The sequence below is a fragment of the Pyxicephalus adspersus genome, chromosome Z (assembly GCF_032062135.1).
Source record: "Pyxicephalus adspersus chromosome Z, UCB_Pads_2.0, whole genome shotgun sequence".
Classification (NCBI taxonomy): domain Eukaryota; kingdom Metazoa; phylum Chordata; class Amphibia; order Anura; family Pyxicephalidae; genus Pyxicephalus; species Pyxicephalus adspersus.
Genome location: NC_092871.1, coordinates 45,513,739 through 45,538,262, shown reverse-complemented (window position 1 = coordinate 45,538,262; position 24,524 = coordinate 45,513,739). Strand labels below are relative to the sequence as shown.

General features: G+C 37.8%; 1 protein-coding gene across 1 annotated transcript in view; it reads right to left on the bottom strand.

The window, feature by feature from the left end:
• Positions 1-20,663, bottom strand: part of STOM (stomatin) — a 30,654-nt gene extending 9,991 nt beyond the window's left edge. Inside the window, exons 1-5 of the mRNA XM_072431308.1 lie at positions 20,503-20,663; positions 4,636-4,742; positions 4,139-4,211; positions 3,410-3,492; positions 1,453-1,656 (exon numbers count right to left, since the gene is read on the bottom strand). Of these exons, the coding sequence (XP_072287409.1) occupies positions 1,453-1,656; positions 3,410-3,492; positions 4,139-4,211; positions 4,636-4,742; positions 20,503-20,644 (609 nt within the window). The 5' untranslated portion in view covers positions 20,645-20,663. The remainder of the gene's footprint in view (positions 1-1,452; positions 1,657-3,409; positions 3,493-4,138; positions 4,212-4,635; positions 4,743-20,502) is intronic.
• Between the last annotated feature and the right edge of the window lie 3,861 nt (positions 20,664-24,524).

Below are 24,524 nucleotides of genomic sequence, written 5' to 3'. Positions count from 1 at the left end.
TGTCTGTATGTGTAAAAGATCTCATGCACCTTACAAATAGAAGAAGTCTGCTATGCAGGCACGAAATATTGCAATATATCACCACCTACACACCTGCAGCCTTCTGTTATATGTGTATATGTGTATATATATATGTATTCCAGCAGGCTGTGGGTGGTGTTGAAAGACTACATCTGTGAATGTATGAAGAATAATATTCTTTCTAAATTAAAAATTAAATAACTGTTTTTTACAACAAAAGCATATGAGGGTTACAATTTTAGCAAAATCAAACTTAGAAAGTCTTGTGGATTCCAGGAAATCTGTCATCTCAGTGATCCAGTCAGATTGGCGAGATTTGGTTGGTGCTGTGCAGAACGGAATTTGGAATTTACAGACTGTAGTCAGAAAGGTGAAAAATGAAAAGCCAGAACATTTATGTAGTTGGGGAGGGGGGGGGGGGGGGGGGGGGGGGGGGGGGGGGGGGGTATTTAGGCTACAGAGCCCCTGTACCTATTTATTTATCAACACAAAACACTTTCCCAGTTTACCACAGTAAAGAGAATCTTTTGGTTTCCACAAAAAACTTTTTTTAGTGCATTGTGTAGCCCCTGGAGTGGCCTTATATATTGGACACATTCAAGGGCAGACACTGCACAGACTACTGCACAAGGGTCCAGACCCTTCTTAGCCAACAGGTCCCCCCACAAGGGCCCATGTGAGTTTAGCAGGGGTGCCCCAAAGCAGTCCTGCATAGGGACTCACTGTTTGCCACGTCCACCATTGGATACATTGGTTTTTGTGTGCAAAAACGCTGTATGACTATAGAGGTAAAACCTAATGTACATGAAATGAACATACATATTCATCCTTTCAAATGTGAAAAAGTCAGTACCACTGAATAACTATACAGTATGTGGTCATTCTTTATGTGCATACAGACTCTTAATGTATCCTCAGATGTCGAAGGCTGTGTTAGCACACTGCCCAACTTCCACAAAATACCCCTAAATCAGTCTCCTCTAAAGGAAACACAATGTAAACAACAGATATTTGAGTGCCAGTACATGCGCATATGTAAAACAATAGCTAAGTAATCACAGCCTACAGAGTGTGTTACTTCATCTTACATTTTGGGAAAGCATTGCAAATGTCACATGACCTACTAGGAAACAAAGCAATGCAAACCACATGGATTGCAAAACCTCGTGAATCAGTTTAATACAAGTTCACAAAATGGAATGATGGGCACAATGCTTCCCCCAAGCCATTATGACTTCAGCTCACATTACAAAACTTGGGAAAAGCTTTGTCACATGACTTCATAGGAAAAAAAGCAATGCAAACCCCATAGCATTGCAACACCTGGTGAATCAATAATTAAAAGTTTAAAAATGGAATGATGGGCACAATGCTTTCCTCAAGCCATTGTGACATTTCATGTACAATCTGAAGTCAATTTGAATGCTTCACCTGCATGTTATGTGCGATCTCCTCTCTGTCTGACAGGATCTGTGACAAATTCTTTGTTCCCAGGACATTACGCAGGGTGGTTTGTGCTAGAAGTCGGGTTGCTGAATCTGCATTTGTGATGTTGGCTACAGCCAAGGTGGCGTTTTGTACCCGGTAATAAACAACGCCATCCACACTGACTGTCACTGAGTCTTTTGTCAGAATCTGAAAGATGAAAGTCAGAACAATTGACCTTAGAGCTTTAGATCTGCTTTTAGAACCACAAGTATTACCCACTCTGCAAAATAAATGGTAATTATTTTACCACAGCTAAAGGCTAGAAATATTAAACAAAATTGAAATTTTCTTTATCAGTTCCATTAGCTAATAACCCACAACATTTGCAGAATCAAAGAATGTAATTAGGGGAAAAGAAATCCATTTCACACCACTGATTGCATCATAATAAAATGGAGGACATCTTTAAACAATAAAAAATCATATTTCCTGTATCAGCTTCTAGAAAATAAATGGCCACAGAGTGATAGATTCGAACAATATACATATCCAAGTTCAAATTATTGTGTACAGGAGATGGGTGATGTCTGCACTGGAGCAATCCTAATCAGCCTAATGGGTAAGTTCTGCTAATGAATACTTTAGAAGAATTTTATCAGACTACAAATGAATCAGTAAACAGGAAATATTTGACAGGGGGCCCTTATTAATGAAATGGCAGATAAGCAATTTGCTTGGGCTGATGACACAAACTGTGTCTCTAGTCCCATACTGGTATATGTTTCTTTATAAGGGGTCAGTGTTGTGATTTCGGTCTGGTGACTGAAATATACATACAGCTTCTGTGACTGATACAGGCTTACCAGTAATAATAATTTTAGGGGTCAGCACCTTCAATATGATTTTAATTTTTGGTGAAATTATGCTACTTATGGGACCTGAAAGTTCACAGTAAAACCCAGTAGACTGGCCAGGCTAGGAAACCCTAAAACAATGCTGAGAGCTCATTATACAATCATTAAAGTCACAGCTTGTTCCCCCCATAGCAATAACCCCCACATGTTCAAAGAAGTGACATAAATGCTTCATAGGAGTGCAAAGTGTTAAGACAATAAAGCAAGAGGCAGCCTATTTCTCTGACTCTCCCAACATAATACAGGTAGAGGACATTACTCAATCTCCTCTGAAAATAACAGTATACAGATTGTGCCATTTCATTCCACATTACAAAACTTGGTTAAAAGGGTACAAAAGTGTGTTGCTGACATGTCACATTACTTAGGAATATGGAGAGCTCAGATCAGTTTCTGTATGCAAACCACACAGATTTCAACAGTTGGTAAATCATACTATAACGGTACAGAATGGGCTGATTTGCACATTGCTTCCTAGAAGCCATTGTGAAAATTATTTGCACAATGTTTAATTGGTTCCTGTGTCCAGTTCCCTATGTTAAGTGAATATGTTGCACAAAAAAAGACACTGTGACTTTAAAGCATCATAGGAGTGTAAAAGGTTAGGATAATAAAACAAGACACAGTATGCATTTGATCTTTGCAAAAAAATATGATATTGTAGATTGGGTCTCTGTATCTACCTATATATTATATTGAATTTCTTTATGCATATACTGACTCAAGTTTCCCCAGGTTCAGTGGACAGCATTCACACATTGCCAATTGCATTTACAACATCTGTGAAATAAATAATACCTTGTTTCTTCTGTACAAAACAATCTGACAACTGATATTTTGAGAGCCATCACATAAGCAAGTATAAACAAATGAGCCTATGGAGTGCAGTATTTTACCCCACTTTACAAAGTATGGTCAAAAAGCAAACGTTCACAAAAGTGTTTGAATGATGATGCTAGGACCAGTAGTTACTCTTGATGCCCTATACAGAGGTGCATCCCCATACCCCCAAAAAATGTAACATGTCGGTGACTAAAGCACTTTACCTCCTGTGGAGGGATGTCGAAGGAGATGGTCCTCATATCCACTTTAATGAAGCTGTCCGTGCAGGGAAGCACAAAGAAAAGACCTAAAAACGAGAAATATTTCAGAACCTGCTAAAGATACAAGAGAACAATGCCATACTTCGAGAGCAAAATTAAACAGAAACTGAGGATAATTCATAGACGAGAGGTCAGTGAGCCATGTCTGATGAGCCGCTGAAAATAGTGAGATGGGCTCATAAAGAGACAGGCCTGAAGATTTCATCCACCTTGAAAGGGGAACAAAGAACAGCTGACCTGTCACTATTCCACAAATTACTAAACCATACTTAACACAATCTTGTCTAAAGAATTCTCTTCTCTGTGTATTTGTTAAACATGGACAGTAAAAGAAGGAGTGTTGCTTCTTTACTTTAAATCCCCCTATCCCAAATTTTAAAATTTCCCAAATAGTGTTTTACTGCTTTAGAGACATTTCAGCCTGCTGTACAGATCAGTTTGCTGAACAGGGTAGTTTATATTACATATATTAATGCATTTACATAAAAAATAACAGTTTTTACATAGGATAATTTAATTGTTCATGCAAATTATTGGAGCCAATCGACAGCCATTTACTTTGGTACATGACCAACTAAACTACAATGAAGCTAAGTGCCCCCTATTCCAGAGTTTCACTTTCATACAACAAGCAGAAATTCCATCATAATAATATTAACAATGTATTCTCACCTGGACCTTTTGCACCACCACGCAGAATACGGCCCAGGCGGAAAATGATCGCTCTCTCATATTCCTTCACAATCTAAATGCAGAAAACAATTTGGTTAGGTAACTTTTAACCAATCAGATTGCATGGTAATTTTAAATGCAGGTTTTAAAGAGTGGGGGAATAGAACTTTTATTATAAATATTAACTTTATATAATAAATCCATATATCTTTAGATGTCCAGATGTAAGTTGGTTTCAAGTAACTAATTTCCAGCACCAAGAAAAATGCAAAAAAATGTCTAGAACAAACTGACAAGATCTTTAAAGTGACCAGCTTGGGGAAACAATTGTTTACATACTGCCAACTTACTGTTTAGTAATCCTGGTAAAGCATTTCTTTGTAAGATATACGTAGCATGATAGAGTTATTAATGCTTGCTTTTCACAGAGCTCAAACCTACCTCAGAATGTAGGTAAGTAGGTATGTAGGGTTTCATCACATTACAGAATGTCTTACCTTTATACACATCCATATGGAGATGGGAAATGTCAAAAGGATGAAGAAAAATGATGTAAGGACCAGAATCCATCCGCATACTCCAATACCACCATCACCCTCTCCTCCTGCAGCAGAAACAAATGATGTTAGGACCATTTCACATGTTAATGCTATGTAATAAGGAGGTGCATTTGCTGGGTGCGTCTGGTGATTAAATTAAATTTAGCATCACCATTACATAGAACACATCCTAAAGTTCTGAGCACATCTAAAGAAGTGCTAGGAATGCTGTATTTCAATGAAATACCTGCACTATTGAACATTAAGTCCTTTACATTGCTTCAACGATACAAAACTGCTGTGGACACATAAGTAATTTCCTATTGCAGACAAAGTAGTATTGTATTTAACAGGACTATAAATGATCACTATTGTCTTACACACAAACAGCACTGTTTGTGTGATGTCATTTCCAATATGGGAAATAAAAAAAATAATGTTTTTAAAAATCTTTTTATAAAATGCTTTTATACAACAAGTTTCTCTTCAAATGCACAAGGCATAGCAACCCAACACATGCTGGATTTAGATATGCCTGTTTGGTGGTCAAGTTGTCCTCTAAACTAATGACTCTATCTGAACAGTTTTTAAATACAATTTAAAATCAAATCTAATATTAATTTATAGGCTGTGATCAAAGGAATGAATGTGAAGCTGCAAATATTAGCTATTTTAAAAATACAAAGTCAAGGGATTTTCTTTATTGCTAGAAATGTGCTGGCAGAGTTTGCTGCAACTTGTGCCTCAGCACCGAGGCTGATTGATCCCTACTGCCAGTATAAACCCAGCTGCATCATAAACCTATAATATGATAGGACATCCTGTTTCAACAGAATTTTTTGATCTGTTTATTGCATTGTATGTGAATGTTTCAAATAATTTTTCATTTGTAATCTGATGATAAAACAATCTCTATTCTTTCAGTGTTTAAAAGATGCAATTCAATACATCAAACAAAATGCTGGTAAACAGAATAACAATTAATAAAGGAAATTTCCCACTTCATTCAAAAAATGTTTGCTTTTATATAAGTTTTAGTAACTGTTGTGGTTAGGTATCCATGGGAGTCTTCTGGGTATTCCCTATACAAGAAACATAGCCGTGGCACCCTTCCATGAAGTTGTATCTAGGCACATGTAGCGTGTGTACAATATGTAGCCAGGAGTTTCTATGACAAACATCCATTGACTTGCACACTGTTTGTATTCTGGCGCCTGCTAACACTAACAACAAGGATCCATCAACAATTAACACAAATTAATATGAATAAGCTTTTCTTCTGCACAATGTCGCACAAGGTTAAGTGTCAAAGTCATCCCACACCTAATGGTATCAGTGAGTGAACCTGTTTTATCTGCTCCGATAGCTTTGCCTCACTCTTATTACTAGGAACAGAATCATATATAAAAATTAGTACCTAAATATGCTAAACTGATTACTTTTTTACTTTTAAAAAGCAGCGTGGATGGTCACTGAGTGCCGCCCAATACGTTCAGGCAGCACACAGTTGTTGCTCACCCTATTATATATATATTATGGTATACATCAGAATACTATGTTCTCTATACAGGAAGGTTGTTAAACATCAAAAACACTAATGATATTATTTCCATAAAATATACCTAAACCTGATATTAAAAATGCTGACAATAATCCTTCCATATACCTTTGTATTAAAATTAGATTTATTTTTAAAAAAATGCAATGTTTAATACATAGAATACTTCACAACAAAGAACACCACCATAACATGCTAAAGTGCAGTACAAATATTTAAAAAATGAAACCAAAGACAAGATATATACACATCTGTCTTATATACAACTGCTACACAGGAACATCCTGTATCAACATATTGACATAATAATGCATCCCAAATCTGGCACAGAGAATTAAGTACATCACTACTGCGTGTATTCAAAAGCAATGGTCACCAAATTCAACCATGAATCCCAAATCTTGTCCAATCTGTTTGACTAATTATGGTATACAAAATTCTACTTGGGGAGATTCACATTTCTACCCTAAAGCAAGCTTGATAGAGATGGTGGGTTGGAATCTCTCCAGTAAAACAGAGCTACATTCCTGCCGTATAAAAAGAAAGACAGAACATACAATCGATTGAGGGAAGGCCTATACGAATCTAAAATTCACAGTTCTAAAACTATTTGGGGGATTTGGAAACATTCAATACAGGTTGTACAGACAAGGAAATATGTAAATGAATTCCTCATAACTGTTATAAACTGTTAGTTCTTTCAATAAATAAATGGCTGGGGATCCTGCCAGTCTACAGGCCTACCTCCAAGAGGATAACAATGCTACAGACCATTTAGTGAGTTGTTCCCCTCACCAATGGCATGGCTACTCGTACTAAGGAGTAGTTTATTATTGTCATCTCAGATAACCCTCCTCTCACATTAAGCAGATCTCATTCATATAGATAAAGAAAAAAACTAAAAAAGTAAACAAATGGAATTAGGGTTATAGCTAGAGTTCCCCTCTAGGTTGTAATGCCTCCAGTCTATTCTAACAGAATGTTAGAAGGATTCATTTATGACACAATATCCAGATCTACACATGTAGTGTCAAGGAGGATGTAAGGGGCATTGAAATAATTTGACAATTCCTTTAGAGACTCTATTGCCCGTTTACATGATGTCACTTTCCATTAATCAATCATTAGTCAGGTTGTGTCTGCTGACTTTTAGGGCCCGGCAATAAGTTAATTAGAGGAAGAACTTTGCTTTGCAGTGTAATATTTACAGTTGCTGTGTGTTGTGTAATACATTACATTCCTGGGACATTGTTGCAGTCAGTTGTGAGCAAAAGTTTCCATGATGAAGTTCTGAAGCTCCTTATCACATGAGCACAAGTCAGAGGACTCCATCCTCACATCACACTGTTAGGCTATGTACACACATGCAATAGTTGTTGTTGGAAAGGATCGTTCATGATCCTTTCCAACGACTAACGACTGCACGAAGCATGAACGAGTGATGTACATACAGCATTGTTCTGCTTCATGGAGAAGGGGAGAACGATGGAGCGGCACCCTGCTGTGCTTTCTCCCTCTTCACTTCCATTACGATCGTTCGTCGCCCATCGTCAGTGGATCCACCTGGACAGTCGTTCGGACGATGGACAACGAGCGCTGTACACACAGGATCAATGCAATAATCCCCACTATATGACACCAACCAGAAATTCTTGCAGAACGACAATACAAATTACTTTACTGATTAACAACAATATATTGAGTGATGAATGACACCCAACCCCTTTGGCCTTACAGTGGCAAGAAGCTGACTCTTTTGTTTAGGAACCGATTCTGTTTTTCTGTGTCTCACTAAATAGGCTAAAATGTGATGGACAGATGTTTTCTTCTGTCTTCTCACCCGGATCCATCTTTAAAACATGGTCAAGTACTTCTTGCTGTGAAAATGTGTTTTGTCATCTCCTATGGTAGGTCTAAGTGGCCTATTCCAGTGTTATATTGATCAAGGGCATCTCTAGGCCATGCACTGCCACATGAAGAAAGAAAAAGTGCTTAGCGAAGGAAAGTGCTAAGCAAAGTGCTTAGCGAATGCCGCAGTATCTTCACATAGACTTCATCCAACAAATTAAAAGGTTTACACCCTTCCAATATTGACAGAATGTAAGCAAAGATCAGAAGTTGAAAACAATTTATATTCATTAATTATTGTAATAATTTTCCTAATTCATAAATTATTAATTATGAAGGGATCTCCCCTCCTGCATAGGGACCACTCTAACTTCATCGTTATTCAAACATTTATGGACTATGAATTTTAGGGACCTCTCTGGAATTACTTAGAACACTCTTCATAGCTCCTTATAAACTGTGTAATATATATATACACACTCACTGTTGGAAGTGACCAAAATTGATATGAATATGACTTGTATGTAAGGAAAATTCTGCCTCCTTGAAAACAAGCTGCAACCCTCATTATCTGTGGAGAAATGGAGACAGATGCAGTCCCTAAAACAACCATCAAAGTATTGCTGAGCAGAGACAATGATTGATCTTCCATGAGTGGATGCCTGGGGATCACTAACACATTGGTTAGTTTGACCATCTAGTGGTAGTTCCTGCCCAGACCAGTTTACTATTGCTTCAGTATTCCTGGAGGGGGCAGAGGCTGGTGGCAGCAATCTCCAGATTGGGGACACACACAATCTGCATGACTTCTTAAAATAAGACTTCACCAAGGATGGAAGAACAATGTGATTCGCTCTGGACTTGCAGGGGTGTGGTTAAAGGAGAGATAACCCTGGTGTGTATGGTTGTGTGAGAGAGAATCATCATGTGCTAGAGATAGAGTTAGACCCGTTTCTGCTCCCTTCCTAAATACCCTTTACTTTCTTACCTTTGTCTTGTAAATGATCTGTAAATAACTCTTTCCCTTTTATAAGATCTATTGGTCCTTCTTTGAAAATAAGGCACCCCAAACAGAGCACGTTCCACACACATACATAGTATACATCAGATATAGTATACAGCATTTACTTATATACCTATGTATGTTTTATTGTTGCTCTAATGAAGGGTACCAACATTATGAAATGCATTGGCCATTCCTCAGTAATCTTTTTTATCACAGTCACATTTAAGATTTAAGTGTCTCTTCTTCACCTATACTGACCCTCTTATGTAGTGCTTCCAGATACCAAAAAATCCATCTTGGCATGTGAACGTTGAGGGTGGAAAACCAGGGGAAGTGGATGCCGGCTGGGTATCTGCTTGCGAGCGTGTGGATGGAAGGTGGGACTGTTAGGCTGGGAGGTGGGAAATTTGAAATACTAAGTATTTTTGAATGTACTGCTTCTACATTTTAAATTACTTACAACAGGGAGGTTAAACTCCAGTTGTAAATCTAATTGTAAAAAAAAGTTGTAAATAGTGCAAACCTGTGAAGGCAGAGGAAAGTACACAGAGAACACAGAGGAATGTTTTTTATGGCAGGTTATAAATAATTTTTCTGTATGTACCATAAGCAGATATGTAACATAAACATTTATTCCATTGCCTGTGAGTAATGGGTGCAGAACAACTCAGTGCTTGAAATGACAAGGGAAACTAATATATAGAATGGTGACAAATCTGGAACAGTGCTACCTGACCAGGACCTCACTGCTACTAATACCCCATGCTGCATATTCTATCATATCAAAAAGTATATGACAAAACCAATCAATATTTATTCATTGATCATCTGCAATTTATTCTTGGTCCTATTCTTTAAATAGGAAAGTATCTCCCATAGATAATAAAAAAGAAACCTTCCTGCTGTGGAGAGCAGTGAGAGCCATCAATGCCATGGTGTAGTTCATCCAGCTGTGGCTGGCCACATGCTTCAAGCATTGAGGCTTGAATGTTTTGTCAGCACACAGAGTTCAATAATGTGGGGTTCAGAAAGTAAAACTCCATTTCCATCACTTTCCATAAAAAAAATAAAATAAATAAATATTAATGTGGAGCCACACATAAATCATTTTACTTTCTCACAAATAGTTGAACATAAAAGCAACCTTTTTTTGCAACACATGTACACATGTCCCTTTCTAAAACCGACACAGGACACAGAGGGTGATAATAACACTACAGGGAGCACTGGGGTGCTAATTGGCTGCACTAAGCAAGCGTCTTCTCTAGAGACCCAGGATAATTATTAAAGACTCAATCTTTTATTAGAATTAATTAATATTAATTCTAATTGTTATTAGAACACTTGTCACATTAAAATTTTAAACTAAAGATTACCTCCATAATTCTGTGGGATGTTTACAACAATGCAACAAAAACATCAAGTTTCTAAACATTATTACTTTACATAATCCCTTCCATGTGCACAGGATCCTGAGGTATCCACTCATGTTCAAAGTCAGCATCTGACCATTATCCTTTACAATAGTACAGGGTTTAATATACCAGCTTAGTACCTCAAAAAGAAGGTGTCTTTTAACATCTGCTTCATCATGATGGTTGATTGTACTAGCTCATACAGCAGGGAAATATGACCAAATTTTCTTTTTTGCAGAAATATCAACCAGAGGAGAAGTCGCATACAGGAGCTAAAAATTCAGCTTTATTCATTTATGGGTCGGTAACGGCACAAAGACACCAGAAAGAGTAAAGGGTAGATTTGTAAGTGTTCCGATTTGTTTTATTTAATCTTAAAACTTATGTTTTCTGTTTTCTCTATTTATAAAGCTTGGCATATTTTTGTAGATAGTGTTATCAGATTTAAAGATTCTTTTTTTTACACAAAAGAGGGTTTCCAGCACAAGAGCTCGGGCCCCATATAATATTATTAATAATAATAATAAACAGTATTCATATAGCATCAACCATATATAGTTAACAATGATGTACGAAATTTCAGATATTTTAGTGGTGAAAAGAGTGAGAGATCATTCACTGGACTGTAAAGGTACATACTAAATATAAATAAGTGTTGCCGGATACAAACAAATGTGACTGTTTTAGGACAAAGTTGGCCCCCATCATATTTGGGAATTCAACATGGCATATCACTAAATGGCTAACCAAGGACAACAGATGTCAATTCTTACAGAGGAGGACATAGTGGAATGTCCCAATCTCTCCATAGAAGCACCGTGTTCATGATCATTTTAAGTGACGTAATGTGCCATGTGTATAAAGTTTTAGTCAAACAAATTATTTACACTAAAACAATAAAATAAAATGGAAGAAGCAGGCAAATACTTGTCTTGAAGTTCCTGTCATTCTCACAGATAAATCTGAGAGAGAATTAGTGAAGCAGATTGAACCATCACCTCCACTGTACCTAGAATTCCCCAGACACACAGAGACCTTTCATTACAATTCCTGGCTGAGTTTGTTGATTGGAACAAGCAGAAACTCACAAGAGTAAAAGACATCAGATGTGCTATTAAACAACATGGCCAAACAAAGGGCAAACTTTCCAACAAACATTTCTAGACACTGTTAGAACTATATAAACACTTTGTTATTGCAATAAAAATGCCACAGATAGCTTGTCACTGTGCAAAACTATGGAATAAGTCAGAGCTATAAATATGAATAATAATAACAGTGTGTGTCTGCGCTAACATTAAATTGTAAGCTTCTTTGGTTCAGAGACTGAATGATTCAGAGATGTGAGTGGTTTATTGCCCCATGTATGGCGCTGCAGAATATGTCAGAGATAAACGGATAGTAAAAATAATGATGTGTAACTGTGGTGACACTAAAATGTAAATTCTGCTAATGTACAAATGAATGTGTTCTATGTAGAGTGCTGAAGAATACGTACATAGCTATGTACATATAATAATAGTGTGTAACTGTGTGGGGCATAGTTACAACGTTGTCTGTATAGCACTCCAGAATATGAGTACAGTGAGGAGTTAACACTGAGACACTGCACTAAATTTTATAGACTACACAGTAATTTGATGTCAGCCTGTCTGATGGTGTCTGCACCCCTGTACCGAACTAGTGATGCTTCTATGGCTACTTTGAATGTTTTGGCCTCCTCCCCCTTGAAGCCTCAGGTGGCAAAATTATAATCTGCTGTCTGCTGAACCAAACAAGATAATTACACATTGCCCTAGTTGGGACAGTTGCACCATATGTCACAGCAAAATAAGTTCTTCCATGCTAAGCACTTAATTTCATTCTATTTACATAGACATCTGATGCATGGCATTCTTTCTAATTAGATAATGCAGTGCAAATACAATTACAAACTCCAGCTTCTGAGTGACATGTGTCTCTAAGTGACAAATGTTTAGTAAAAGACACACCACTGCACCATGACTCGCCAGTTCTCAACTTCTGAAGGGAATTGACGGGTGAAGCAGCAATGCTTTAAATCCAAAAGATGTTTTTATTGACCCCTTACAGCCATGACCCCTGGAAAATCACAACTTATTTTCTAAAACTATGTACTGTTATTAGATGAGCGTCAAAGGCAAACTGATTCCCCCTATATTTTTAGGGTCAGAAAATTAATAGTTGATCTATATCGCTGTTTAACGTTTATACCAACTTGGGGGACGTGGGTACAACAGAGGCACAAAGATGGACTGGAGTAGAATAGATAAACAAAGGGGAAATGGGAAACAATAAAGTAAAGTAGCAGATGGAGACTTGGATAAAATAGTGGAACACGGGGTCACTGGGACATAACAAAATGACAGATGGCTTCTGTGGTACAACAGAGAGACACAGGGAAACTGCGTACAATAGAAGAACAGAGGAAGATTGGAATACAATAAAGGGACAGAAAGGAATTGGGGTACAATAAAGAAAAAGATATAATTTGGGAGAAAAAGAAATGGGGATACAATATTTAAAAAAAATAGAAACTGGGGTACAATAGAGGGACAGATGGTACTTGAGGGGGCCTGAGAACAGATAGAGGCAATAAAGGGTAATAAAGACCCCTAGATGGGGTCTAAGGTACAACATACCCACAGATAGGAAGTAATATGTACAAAAGAGTGACAGAGGGAGACTGGATAACAACACAGGGGCAAATAGGCCCCCTAAATACAACAGATGGATAGTGGGTACAAAGAAGTGGCAGGTGGGGACTACAGTATTGTAGACTACGTGATGGGAATGGGGGTACAATAAAGCAACATATGGGCACTACAGTCCAAAAAAAGTATAGAAATTGAAGAGGGGTCCAAAAAAAGACACTTTGAGGACTATAGTACAAAATAACGGAGAGGCAATGTAATACTGGGAAAAGGAAGAATCATAGTATAAAATAGGCACAGTGATGGATGTATAAAAGACAGATAAATGGGCATCGAGTCATGTGAGAATGGGGTTCCAAAGGGCAACATAAATTATTGTGGTGCAATAGAGGAAATAGAGGGGATTAAATTCCAAAAAGAGGAGTATAAAGGGATCAAGGTACTATACAGGGACAGAAAGATGATCAGGGTTGAAAATAAGGAACAGAAAGGGATCATGCCACAATAGAGGAACAGAAAGGGAACTTAAGTACAAAAAAAGGAACAAAGGTGATTGTATTAAAATCACAAATTCATTATGTGAAAGTTAATTTTGGTATGCATTGGATGAAGGGGGTGAAAGGAAATTTTCCAGCTACTGGGAATTGTAGTTCAACAAAAGACACATGTAGCTTCACTTGCGAGTTCCACTTTCTTGCTGGAAGTGTAGTCACTACATTTATATAAAAAATGTCATAATTAATAAATTATGAAAAAAAAGTTTTTACTTTAGTCAAAAAAGAAAGAATATTAAAAAACCCTATAAATTTTCTTCAATGGGCCGGATTTATTAAGTAAAATCAGACGTTCGTTTGCTTGTGCGTATTCGTGATCCGGCATCACCCTTTACCCTTTTTATCATTGAATTTTCGGCCGCCGAGAATATGCTGGCGTATTCTCCCAACATTTATCAACTGAAATGATCTGGCGCTTCGAGGCGCTCATCTCCGACAGCTTGACACTAGCGAGTGTGCATTAAAAGTCAATCTTTCCCTAACAAATCATTCTTTTAAATCTTCCAGTTAGCCCTAAATAAAAATGTATGATATGTTCAAATGCTTCAAACATATATATTAGCTTAGAAAAAGTCATATTTTGACCTAATATTTTTAGGCTCCGGAAGAGTCAAAACTGATTTCAGCTGTTTACTTAGGCGCATAAATATATGCATAGATATCTATGATAAATATATAAATACATATATAGTATGAAATATGAAAAGAAAAGATACATATTTAAAAATATATACGTCTTTTCATCTTTTTATAATATATTTATACCGTGTTTCCCCGAAAATAAGACACCCCCCGAAAGTAAGCCCTAGCAGGATTTTTGGCTGTTTTCGAGCAAGCTCGCAATATAAGCCCTACCCCTAAAGTAAGCCCTAGCTTAATACCTTAGAATATCTTCAGCACATACTGTACATAGTGGTGGGGGAGGAAGTAAAGGACATCACAGACAGACACTAGTGCAGGACTGTCACAAAATCACAACATTACGTACCGGTATTCCAGGCTCACACAACCCATCACTTCTCCAGGTGCAGAGCTGATGATTGTAGAGAGAGATGTGAAGGGAGGGCAGACTGAGCCTGTCACATCTCTCCTTCTCCGTTACCGGTAATACGGCGCTACACACATGATCGTGGTGGGGGGAGGAGAAAAGGGAGGACACTGAGGATGCCACACCTCTCCTCCAGGGCACCGCCGGTACAGTGTACCCGGCAGTGCAGAACTGATTGTGGTGGGGGGAGTGAAGGGAGAACAGCGCGGATAAGGCTGTCCCATCTCTCTTCCAGAGCACCACCGATACAGTGATCACGGTGGTGCAGGACTGATTGGTGAGGGGGGGGGGGTCCCCTTGATGTTCCAGAATGTGATAACAGTTAAAATAAATGTTAATTTTTTTGTTAAAGAATAAATGCGGTTTGTTGTTCTTCTCAAAATATAAGCCCTACCTGAAAATAAGCCCTAGGACATTTCTTGGAGAAAAAATTAATATACAGTGTGGAATCCCCAGGCACTAGGGGGTAAATGGAGCCTCCCCATTCACCTCTAGTGCTCCGTAATTATCTGAGCAGAGGGAAACCCTGATGACGGCTTAAGCATCATCAGGGATCCCCTTTGCTCAGCCAATCATATTGTTTCATTGCAATATTATGTCTTTATTACCACCTTTAAATGTTTGTTCTGCATAAATATTTTCCTATACAGTTTTCCACCCTTGATAGGTCCAAGTTGGTTTTGTAACTATTTTTGAGTGCAATATTTATTGGGCCATTTTTGAACTATTTTGGCTTTATGTGGAAGTGTGGGTTTACATGTGTTTGGTGTTTATGTGTTTTTTTTTATTTTGTCCTATAAATTTAGTGGTGTCTGTGTGGTCCCCATAGTTTAATGTGACCTTTTAGAACATGTTTATTTTGAAAAAAGTTGTTTTAAAATTTTTGTAGTATTTGTTTTTTGTTGTTTTTATGTGATCTCTTTTACATTCTCCCAGGATCTTTTAACCTTGGGTGATCCAAAAGACCTACAATTTATCAAGTAAATTATGATTGTTTTTAAGCATTTCCTTTCTGTGAATTGTTGAAAAGCTAAAAACAGCACAATTGTCTTATTAAAACTCAGGTGGTGTGATGCACATAGTTCTGCGCCGAACTTCAGGTGTTTGATGCACATGGCTGTGCGCCATTGCAGACCCACTATGTGAACTGTGTTCTATCAGTTGAAAAAGCCTGCCACTTTTGAAGAAAAGGATCATCATTCAGGTAAGTTTTTTTAATGTGAATATTGTTTGTTTTGCTTCATTTGCACTCACATACATGCATATATGTATGCATTTATATGTGTATAAATATGTGTATATATACATATACATAAAAAAGATAAATTATAGGAAAAAATAGGCAAAAAAGTTTTTTTTTGGCATATTGCTTAACATGCTTCAAATTGAAAAGATTACCTATTTCTTCCTATGATTTCTGATGTCATAGGGTTGGCTCAAACCAACATTAATGGAGGATATTGCTTCTGGTTAAAGGAAGAATTCACCTTTATGTGCTTCCACTACTAAGCTGAGGTGAGTAAGTAAAAATATAGTGGGTAGAAGTCTAAAATGGCATTCAAACCTTCATAAGCACCCTGAAAGGCTGTAAAAACAAGAAACTATGTTTGGTACAAAGTGTAATTTGTCCCTGGAAGTTTTATATACTAGTACTATTAGAATTATGCAAACACCTAAATAATGCATGTGACCCTGCTTGAGAGCTTGTCAATAAATGTGGTTTAATGTTTTGCTTGGCAACCTGGACCTCCTTCCATCACCATCAGGTGTGTTAGAATGAGTATGCAACTCAGCTGGACAGCTAATTGACAACCTGTTTGGCCGGGAAGTGGAAGTGTGCTTTTATTCAACAGGGCTAAGATCAGGCAACACAGCACAACAAACCTATAACACTACTATAAATGAACAGAGGAGTTCTGTAGAACAGTGGCAGCAAATCATCATGAGTGAAATATGTTAAAGGAAAACTACAGCTTATTCAGCAAATGTCAGGCTATTAATTTTATATATATATATTTTATATATATATAAAAATGCCAATTTATTCATAAAAGGAATATGTACATAATACATTCAAATAGCAATATGTGACAATTTGACTTTGAGAATGGGACAAAGGGAAAAGGCAGTGGGGGGTCAAGTAGCAGTTTGGAGTGGAAACCATGCATACATTTGTAGTAATTATGTGTGTATAAAATAACAAAGCATTACTGAATAATTGCTAAACAACAGAAACCATAATTAGAAACCAGACACAAAAACATTGCATCAACAGGTGAAGCTAACAATAATGAAGATTATAAAAAGTCACATGAATGCATACCATACAAGTAAACTTACCTGATTAATCCCCCCTCCCACAAACCAGTCCAGTTAAAATTGTATTAATGAAAATGCATATGTATTTACGTACATTTAAATCCATTTTGACATACACAAGTGAAATCACTAAATGTTCCATGATACCTGTCTTATAACATATTTGGCAACAATCTTTTTTTTCAAATATTTGATTTCTCTAAAGCAAATTATAATTACATTTAAATCAGATCCAAAATGCTTTTGAACATTTTTTTTTTACATTCATACTATTGTGTGAGATGACATAATATAAAGTGCTAAATATTATATATACAGCTTGATATAAATTGGTTTGCAGTGTTGCAACCAATCCAAAAAAATACATAACAGAACAATTGCCGCCAATCTAATTATAAATGAAGCAATTTTCTGAATTAGTTTAACCCCCCCTAGCGGTATTCCCAAGTGTGACTCGGGGTGGGAAAAATTGCCAAAAGCGGTAATCCCGAGTCACACTCGGGGTACCCCCTTACCTTATCCCCGATCCCGATCTCACGATCCCGCTGTGATGGTGGGGCGCTTCTCCGTCGGGGGGCGTGGCCGGGCGGGAAATTTAAAAGCAGATTACCGAGTAATCTGCTTTTAAATACCGCCCGGGTCCCCGCCACCCCGATGCACGCATCCGCAGTTAGATGCGATGCACCATGCAGGATTTCTGCTTGGTGCATCGCATCTAACTGCAGATGCGATCACCAACAGTAAATCCAGAGGGTGATACCAGCGGAGATTTCCCGCTGGCAGCACCCCCTGGATCTACTCCTGCTCATCCTAAGAATTACAGGCCCACAATATAAACAAAAATTTCTACGCAAAAAAAAGGATCACTTTTTGCATCAAAAAATGACAGAATTAGAACGCTAGGGGGGTTAATGTAACATAAAAAATATAACACAAAAATGTAGCACTTACCAAAAAAAAGATCAAGCACTAAAGATTCAAACTGACCTGTAATGGACTGTAGATGGGCACAGAACAGGGAGCAGGTGTGCCCTAATTGATTGCTATGACAGCACTATTGACAGAGCTTAACAGATCCCCCTGAATCACACAGCTGAAAATTAATCAACTCAATTGGCGAATTTTCAACCCCACTTAATCCATGCTGTAAGCCAGCAGGCGACTGGTAATGCACTGTGTCCAGCGGAGCGTATATTTGCGCGGCGAGTTTACGCACATTCGCGTGCTAATCAGCCCCAATGTGTCATCATTATATTAATAATAACATACATGTGAGAACCTCTGGAAGAACTTGCTGATTATGGTGTGATAAGCCAATAATAGGTTTGGAAGTCCCCCTAACCCAGGTGAACTTCCTACAGATCAAGAATTTCTAAGGAATGAAATCATGAGTCAAGCTGGATATTTACAGCCATTTACTGCGGGTGACATTTTGAATATATTTCTCATAAGTATTTTGTAATCCTTCCAAGAAAAAGTAAATACAAAAAAAAAGACAGGATGGAAAGTCATTTTGAAAGTCATACTGAACATTATAAGGGTGTGACCTGAGATGAATGGTCTTATAGTATCTGTATTTGTGACGCAGAGAGGAAGCCACACTTGCTGAATAAAGGTTAGTGGGCCAAACCCAGGCTATCGCTTTTATACAGTGAAATAAAGTCAGTATGGGAGAAATAAACAGGAAGAGAAGTTCGGTTCATGCTACAAACAGCCAAAATCCTGTCTCCACTTCCCATGGTTTTTAATTACAGTTTAAAATTTGTAAGACATTTTAACGCTGCAGAATTTGAGAGAACAAAGTGAGACTTATGGTTCTATAGCAGCTGCAGTACAATCCCTCAATCTACCGCTTGTCATGACAAGTCTAAGCCTGAATTCAAACAATAAATCAGCAGCTGACTCTTTAACCCTACCTAACCCCAATGACAAGCTTTCCTGAACCCTAACTACCCCTTGGGGTAAGCACTTTTTGAATGGGGGTTGCTGGAGTTGGTAAGTGCCTACCATTAGCACACGAGTTAACGGTGCAGCTCTTCATTCGACACTCCTACATTTTGCTCAGTAAACAATGTTTTGCAGTAAAATAACCTACTGAAAATCATAAGCTTCTCAGCACAGAATTCACATTCCTAAAGTATCTATAAGATAGTCAATTCTCAGTTAGTACAACACTGCAGAGGATACCAAAATAATATTAGAGTCAAGAATATTAGCTATTTCTTCCTCTTTCACTTCAGGTTTTTCTAACCACACCATCTATAAGTTATACATGGAGGCACCAATTATTGTCTGACCTGGTTCTTGATTTCTGAATTCCCCTAAAAATATAAAAGATAAAGTGACCAGATTTATAAGGTTTTTTGCCTTCATCTGGATCAGCTATATCTTTAGGGTATCATCTAGTTTTATTTCTCCAGTGGTTGAACTTGATGGACTCATGTCTGTTTTCAACCTATGTAACTAAGATGTGGCACAGACAGTAGGGAGACATTGTCCAGTATGATGGCAATTTTCAGTACAATTAGGGAAATTAGTGTTTGGAGGAAGAATTTGAATTGCTAACACAACTAATTTTTACTAAGTTTTTTTCTCAACCACGGTTCCTCCAAAGGTTGTTAGGGGTTCCTTGAGCAATGAGCAGTATGTGACTCTCGGGTCAGTTTGGGTGACACCAATGGTCCTTTTGGCCCTGTAAGAGGGATGCTTCCTATTGACCTTTACACCAATGTAGTGTGAGCTGTGAAAAGAGTAATTATACCAGGGGTTTCCTAAGTCCTAAAAGTTAGTTCAAGGGGTTCGCCATGTTAAAAAGGTTGAGAAACAGTGCATGAGACATAACATTGAATAATCTATTAATAAATATTGATAATCTTGTCTGATCTAAAGGCTGTACTAAAGACAAGAGACAGTGCCAGATAATATTAGGACAAGTCATCTACATACAGTACATGGCATGCCTATTGTGTACTAATGTTCAATTATGATGGGAAAAACAGGCATGTGAAAGGCCTGATGGAAAAATGCATTAGAAAAAAACTTGTAGCTGTACAGATTGTTTTTCTGGTGACATCAAATATACAACTGAGATAAACAATGGATTCTTTTCCATGTATGCAATTGTTATTAAAAAAATTGAATTTATATAGTGCCAACATATTAAGCAGCGCTGTAAATTAAATAGAGATTGCAAATGACAGAGACAGAGAAGGAGGAGAGGACCCTGCCCAGTAAAGCTTACAATCTAGGAGGTAGGGGAACTATCACATAACAGTGTAATTTGGGGACAGGTGCTGAACGCTGTAGTGACAGCACTTGGTAGTCTGCCCTTGTATGGATAACACTACAGCAGACAACAGGCGTCCCTGTAAGGGGAAGGGGTCCAGAATAGAAATCATTTCTTACTCATGGCGTTTTCTGTAACTCTGCGCTGCTTCAGATCTGTAGCTTGATTATCGGCCATAGTGAGAGGGCTGTAGGTGACTAACTCAGCTGTTTCTGCTGGAAGATATTTTAAATCCTCCAGACTGCTCATATGCACAAACATACACACTGGACACAGACACTCCTAGTGAAGGCCCAGCCCTGTCCTCCTCCTACCATCACCGTCACAGCCCTAGACTCGCCCTTTTTCTGATCCTGTGGGGTTGATTTATCAAAGCAGCACGTTCACTTTGTTACAGGAATTGTCACACTGCAAAGTAAAGTACGACCTAGCTTGGTGAATGAGGTGAAACTGAGACCACTCTAAATTCCTAATCACATGCAAAAAAAAAGTTAAACATTTTACAAACTCAATATGTTGTATTCTTTATATTCAACTCTAATGTGACATACAGCTAGTATTCATGTTGCAATATTTGACTCAAGGAAGTGTGACTGTTTATTTACCAAAGTGATTGTTCACTTTGATTAACAAAAAAGGTGACACCGCTTAATAAATCAATCACATGCAACTGTTGATCCTTTTTAATTTCTTGTACATGATGCAGTATTCATACAGAATACAGATTTATTTTATTGGGCTAAGTGAATAATCACTTTGCTCATTGAACAATCCTAGTTCTTCTGTAAACCAAATTTTATATGTGAAAACTGGATCACAAGACAATAAGATATTTAGGATGATCAAATAACAAGTTCACAACTGATTTACAGTGACTGGATCATTTACATGTGTTATTAGTGACCAGAAGACAGAAAGATATTGGTCATGAATAAATACCTATATTGATTTATACATAAAAGAAAAGATGAAACGTTAATAGTGACCAGATCAAAAGATCATACCATATTATCCAGGTAGGTGGACCCTCGTGTGAACAATACCTATAATTAGTGATAATTGAGTTTGTTCTCAATTCTGCACCTTCTTTGATGTTTCATTGGCTTCTGCACTACAGTGGAATGACTGATAAGAGCAAAGATAAACAAAGTGACATTAGGATTGTCATATGGATTGTCATATGGATGTAGAATAAATGTCATAGGAAGTTGTATAGTTACTATAATAGGGAGGATTACCCTCCAGATTCATGGTCCTGGCGAATTTATCATGTATGCAAACCACAAATACACAACCAGATGTGTATCTAGACTACCTGGCAGACGGCATATTTATTTTGGGACCCCCCAACAATATAATGATGATATAACTTTATATATATATATATATATATATATACACCGTATTTTCCGGCGTATAAGATGACTTTTTAACCCCGAAAAATCTGTGCCAAAGTTGGGGGTCGTCTTATACGTCGGGTACTTACCTGCAGCTTGCTTCACGTCCGCTGCGGTCGAGTCCCCGGGAGTCCTCCTGTGCAAGCTGCACAGGAGAACGCGAGCCTGCACAGGAGGACGTGAGCCTGGATTGGCTCTCCAGTGGAGAGCCTGGATTGGCTCTCCAGTGGAGAGCCTGGAATATATATATATATATTCATATTAGTGATGTATATAAAAATTACTTATTTGCAATCTGGGATCCCCCAAGGCCTGAGGAATGGGTACAGGGGTACATAATATCCCTTAACCATTTCCTGAAAGGGTAAAATGCTGTAAAAATAAACACATCACATAACACATATTTAATTAACAACCTTTATTTATTCTTTTTTTAACTAATACCTTTGAAAAGTCTGGAGCCCATGACAATCCATCTATTCTTGTCTCCTCTAGAATCAGCACCTGTCTTCACTCTTATGGAATCTGTGTTCTCCTGTCATCTCATTCAGCTTGCAAGTCCACATGTGCCCTTTTTATTCAGCCAAAACCAGCTGAACAAAAACCCCCTCAGAGTAAAGACTGCAACCAATGCTGCAGGAGACATTGATTGTTATGAGGGCTCCCCATTAAAACTGTGTAGACTGCTGGTCAACAAAAGAATGGCAACTAAGGTCAGGAAGGCTTGGTATCTATTTAATCAATGATTGAAAAGCATTTATACTTTGCAGCACCAGGGCTCTATCTGCAAGGTGGTTGCATGTTCTCCCCATGTTTGTGTCAGTTTCCTCGACATGATTCAGTTTCCTCTTCAAATCCCACAAACATGCAGTTTGGCACCCCCAGAATCCACTTTGGTGTGTGTGTAAAATTGAAAATGTATGTTTTACATATATAGAAAAATACAATAAAGCAGACCTACTAGGATTTTTTACTTTACAAAAAAGACAACCCTTGGGCATGCACATAAGGAGCTTTTACTTCAATGGGAAACAAAAATGCCAATCTCATGCATGCACCCTGAGATTAGTATGGTTTTTAATGACTATGTCATCTGATCTTGCATGATAGGGTGACATAGGCAAAGGAAAAGGCAGGAAGATGGTGGCCCCCGGAACTTCCTGATCAGGGACACCTCCAAAGGTATTGAGGGATGTGTGGAAGTAAATGTGAGTTTTTTTGTTTTCTCCCGCTTTAATAAATAAAGTATTTTTCTTTTGAAAATAGGCTTTTGATTTGGTTGGTATTTAGGGAGTTTCATTTATTATCTTTCATTTACCGTCCTATCAGCTGAACCAGTCTGGTCATTCTCCCTTGACCTCTGGCACCCACATTGCATTTTTGCATTTTCTTTTTTTTCAGACAATTCTTTGTAAATGCTGGAGATGGTTGTGCTTGAAATTCGCAGTATATCATCAGTTTTTAAAATACATAGACCATCCTGCCCAGCACCAACAACCATGCAATGTCCAAAGTCACTGAAATCACCTTTCTTTGCCATTCTCATGCTTGGTTTACATAATAACAAGTGTACATAATAAAGTGGTTGGTGAGTGTGTGTATGTACAGTATATATTGTGAATCTGCTATGGGGGATATCTCATATCAACAAGATTTAGACACAATTCAGTGAGGTAGCACACTTTCACTTTTCTAAAACTAACTTCAGGCTTCTGCTTTTGTTCTTTATTTTTTACAAAAGGTTGTAAGTGAACCCAAAGTAAAATCAACAAAACACAAACTATAGCCAGTTGGGCAACTAACTACATCTTTTGATAGTTCCCTTTCTTTTTAGCAGAATATAAACATTGGTTTTGAACAAAAATTGTCAAATTACTGCATATATGTGTCTCTTTGTGCCCTTTTTCCCCTCTAGCTTTGGGAAGACAGGGAATTCCCAGCAATCTGTAGCTATGACTTAATTAGAGCACATGTACTCTCTAAGTCCTAGTAAAGATCTGGACATGGACTGGGAGGCCAAGGGTCCCTCCCAACTCTTCCCTGGCCGACTCCAGGAATCTTAATACCAATACTTTAATACATTAAAAAGCAAAACAGCCATACACATACACAACCACCAAATGCTTACTACTTACCTCTACAAGTAAGTCCAGTGGGCAAGAAAAAAAGCATCTGGGTGGGGGCTTGCACTCTGAACATTTTACTTATTTGCAAATGGCAGTGAGCCATGGAGTAATGGAGAGCAGTCTGTGTGCTTTACTTCTATGGTTTCTATGAAATCTGCAATGCATACTAATGGATATTTACACACAGATAAAACTAAAAGGTTGAATTCTACATCTGATAGCATAAAACACACGTAGGTATAAACACTCCAACCTATTCTGCTGGGGAAAAACAAATGAATATTGTGTAAATGTTACTGCCAATTATATAGTGGTGGCCTCCAAAGATCACATGCGCCTTCTACCACCCTTTGGAGACAAAGAGGAATTTATAGCACAGCCAAATAAATCCCTTAAATTGCTTGGGTATTTCCCTTCTGTGTGGCTATAGAATTAGGCCAAAGAAAATGCAGACATTGGGTCTGTTTTATTAAAGTGGGAAGATAGACTTTCATGAGAGAACCTGGTTAACCCAGCGAACCTGGAATGTGTTTTTAAAAAATAATTGCTATTAGCAATTTTCAGTTCTGACACAGATCCATTCCAAGTTTGCTGGATGACCCAACTTCTCTCATAATA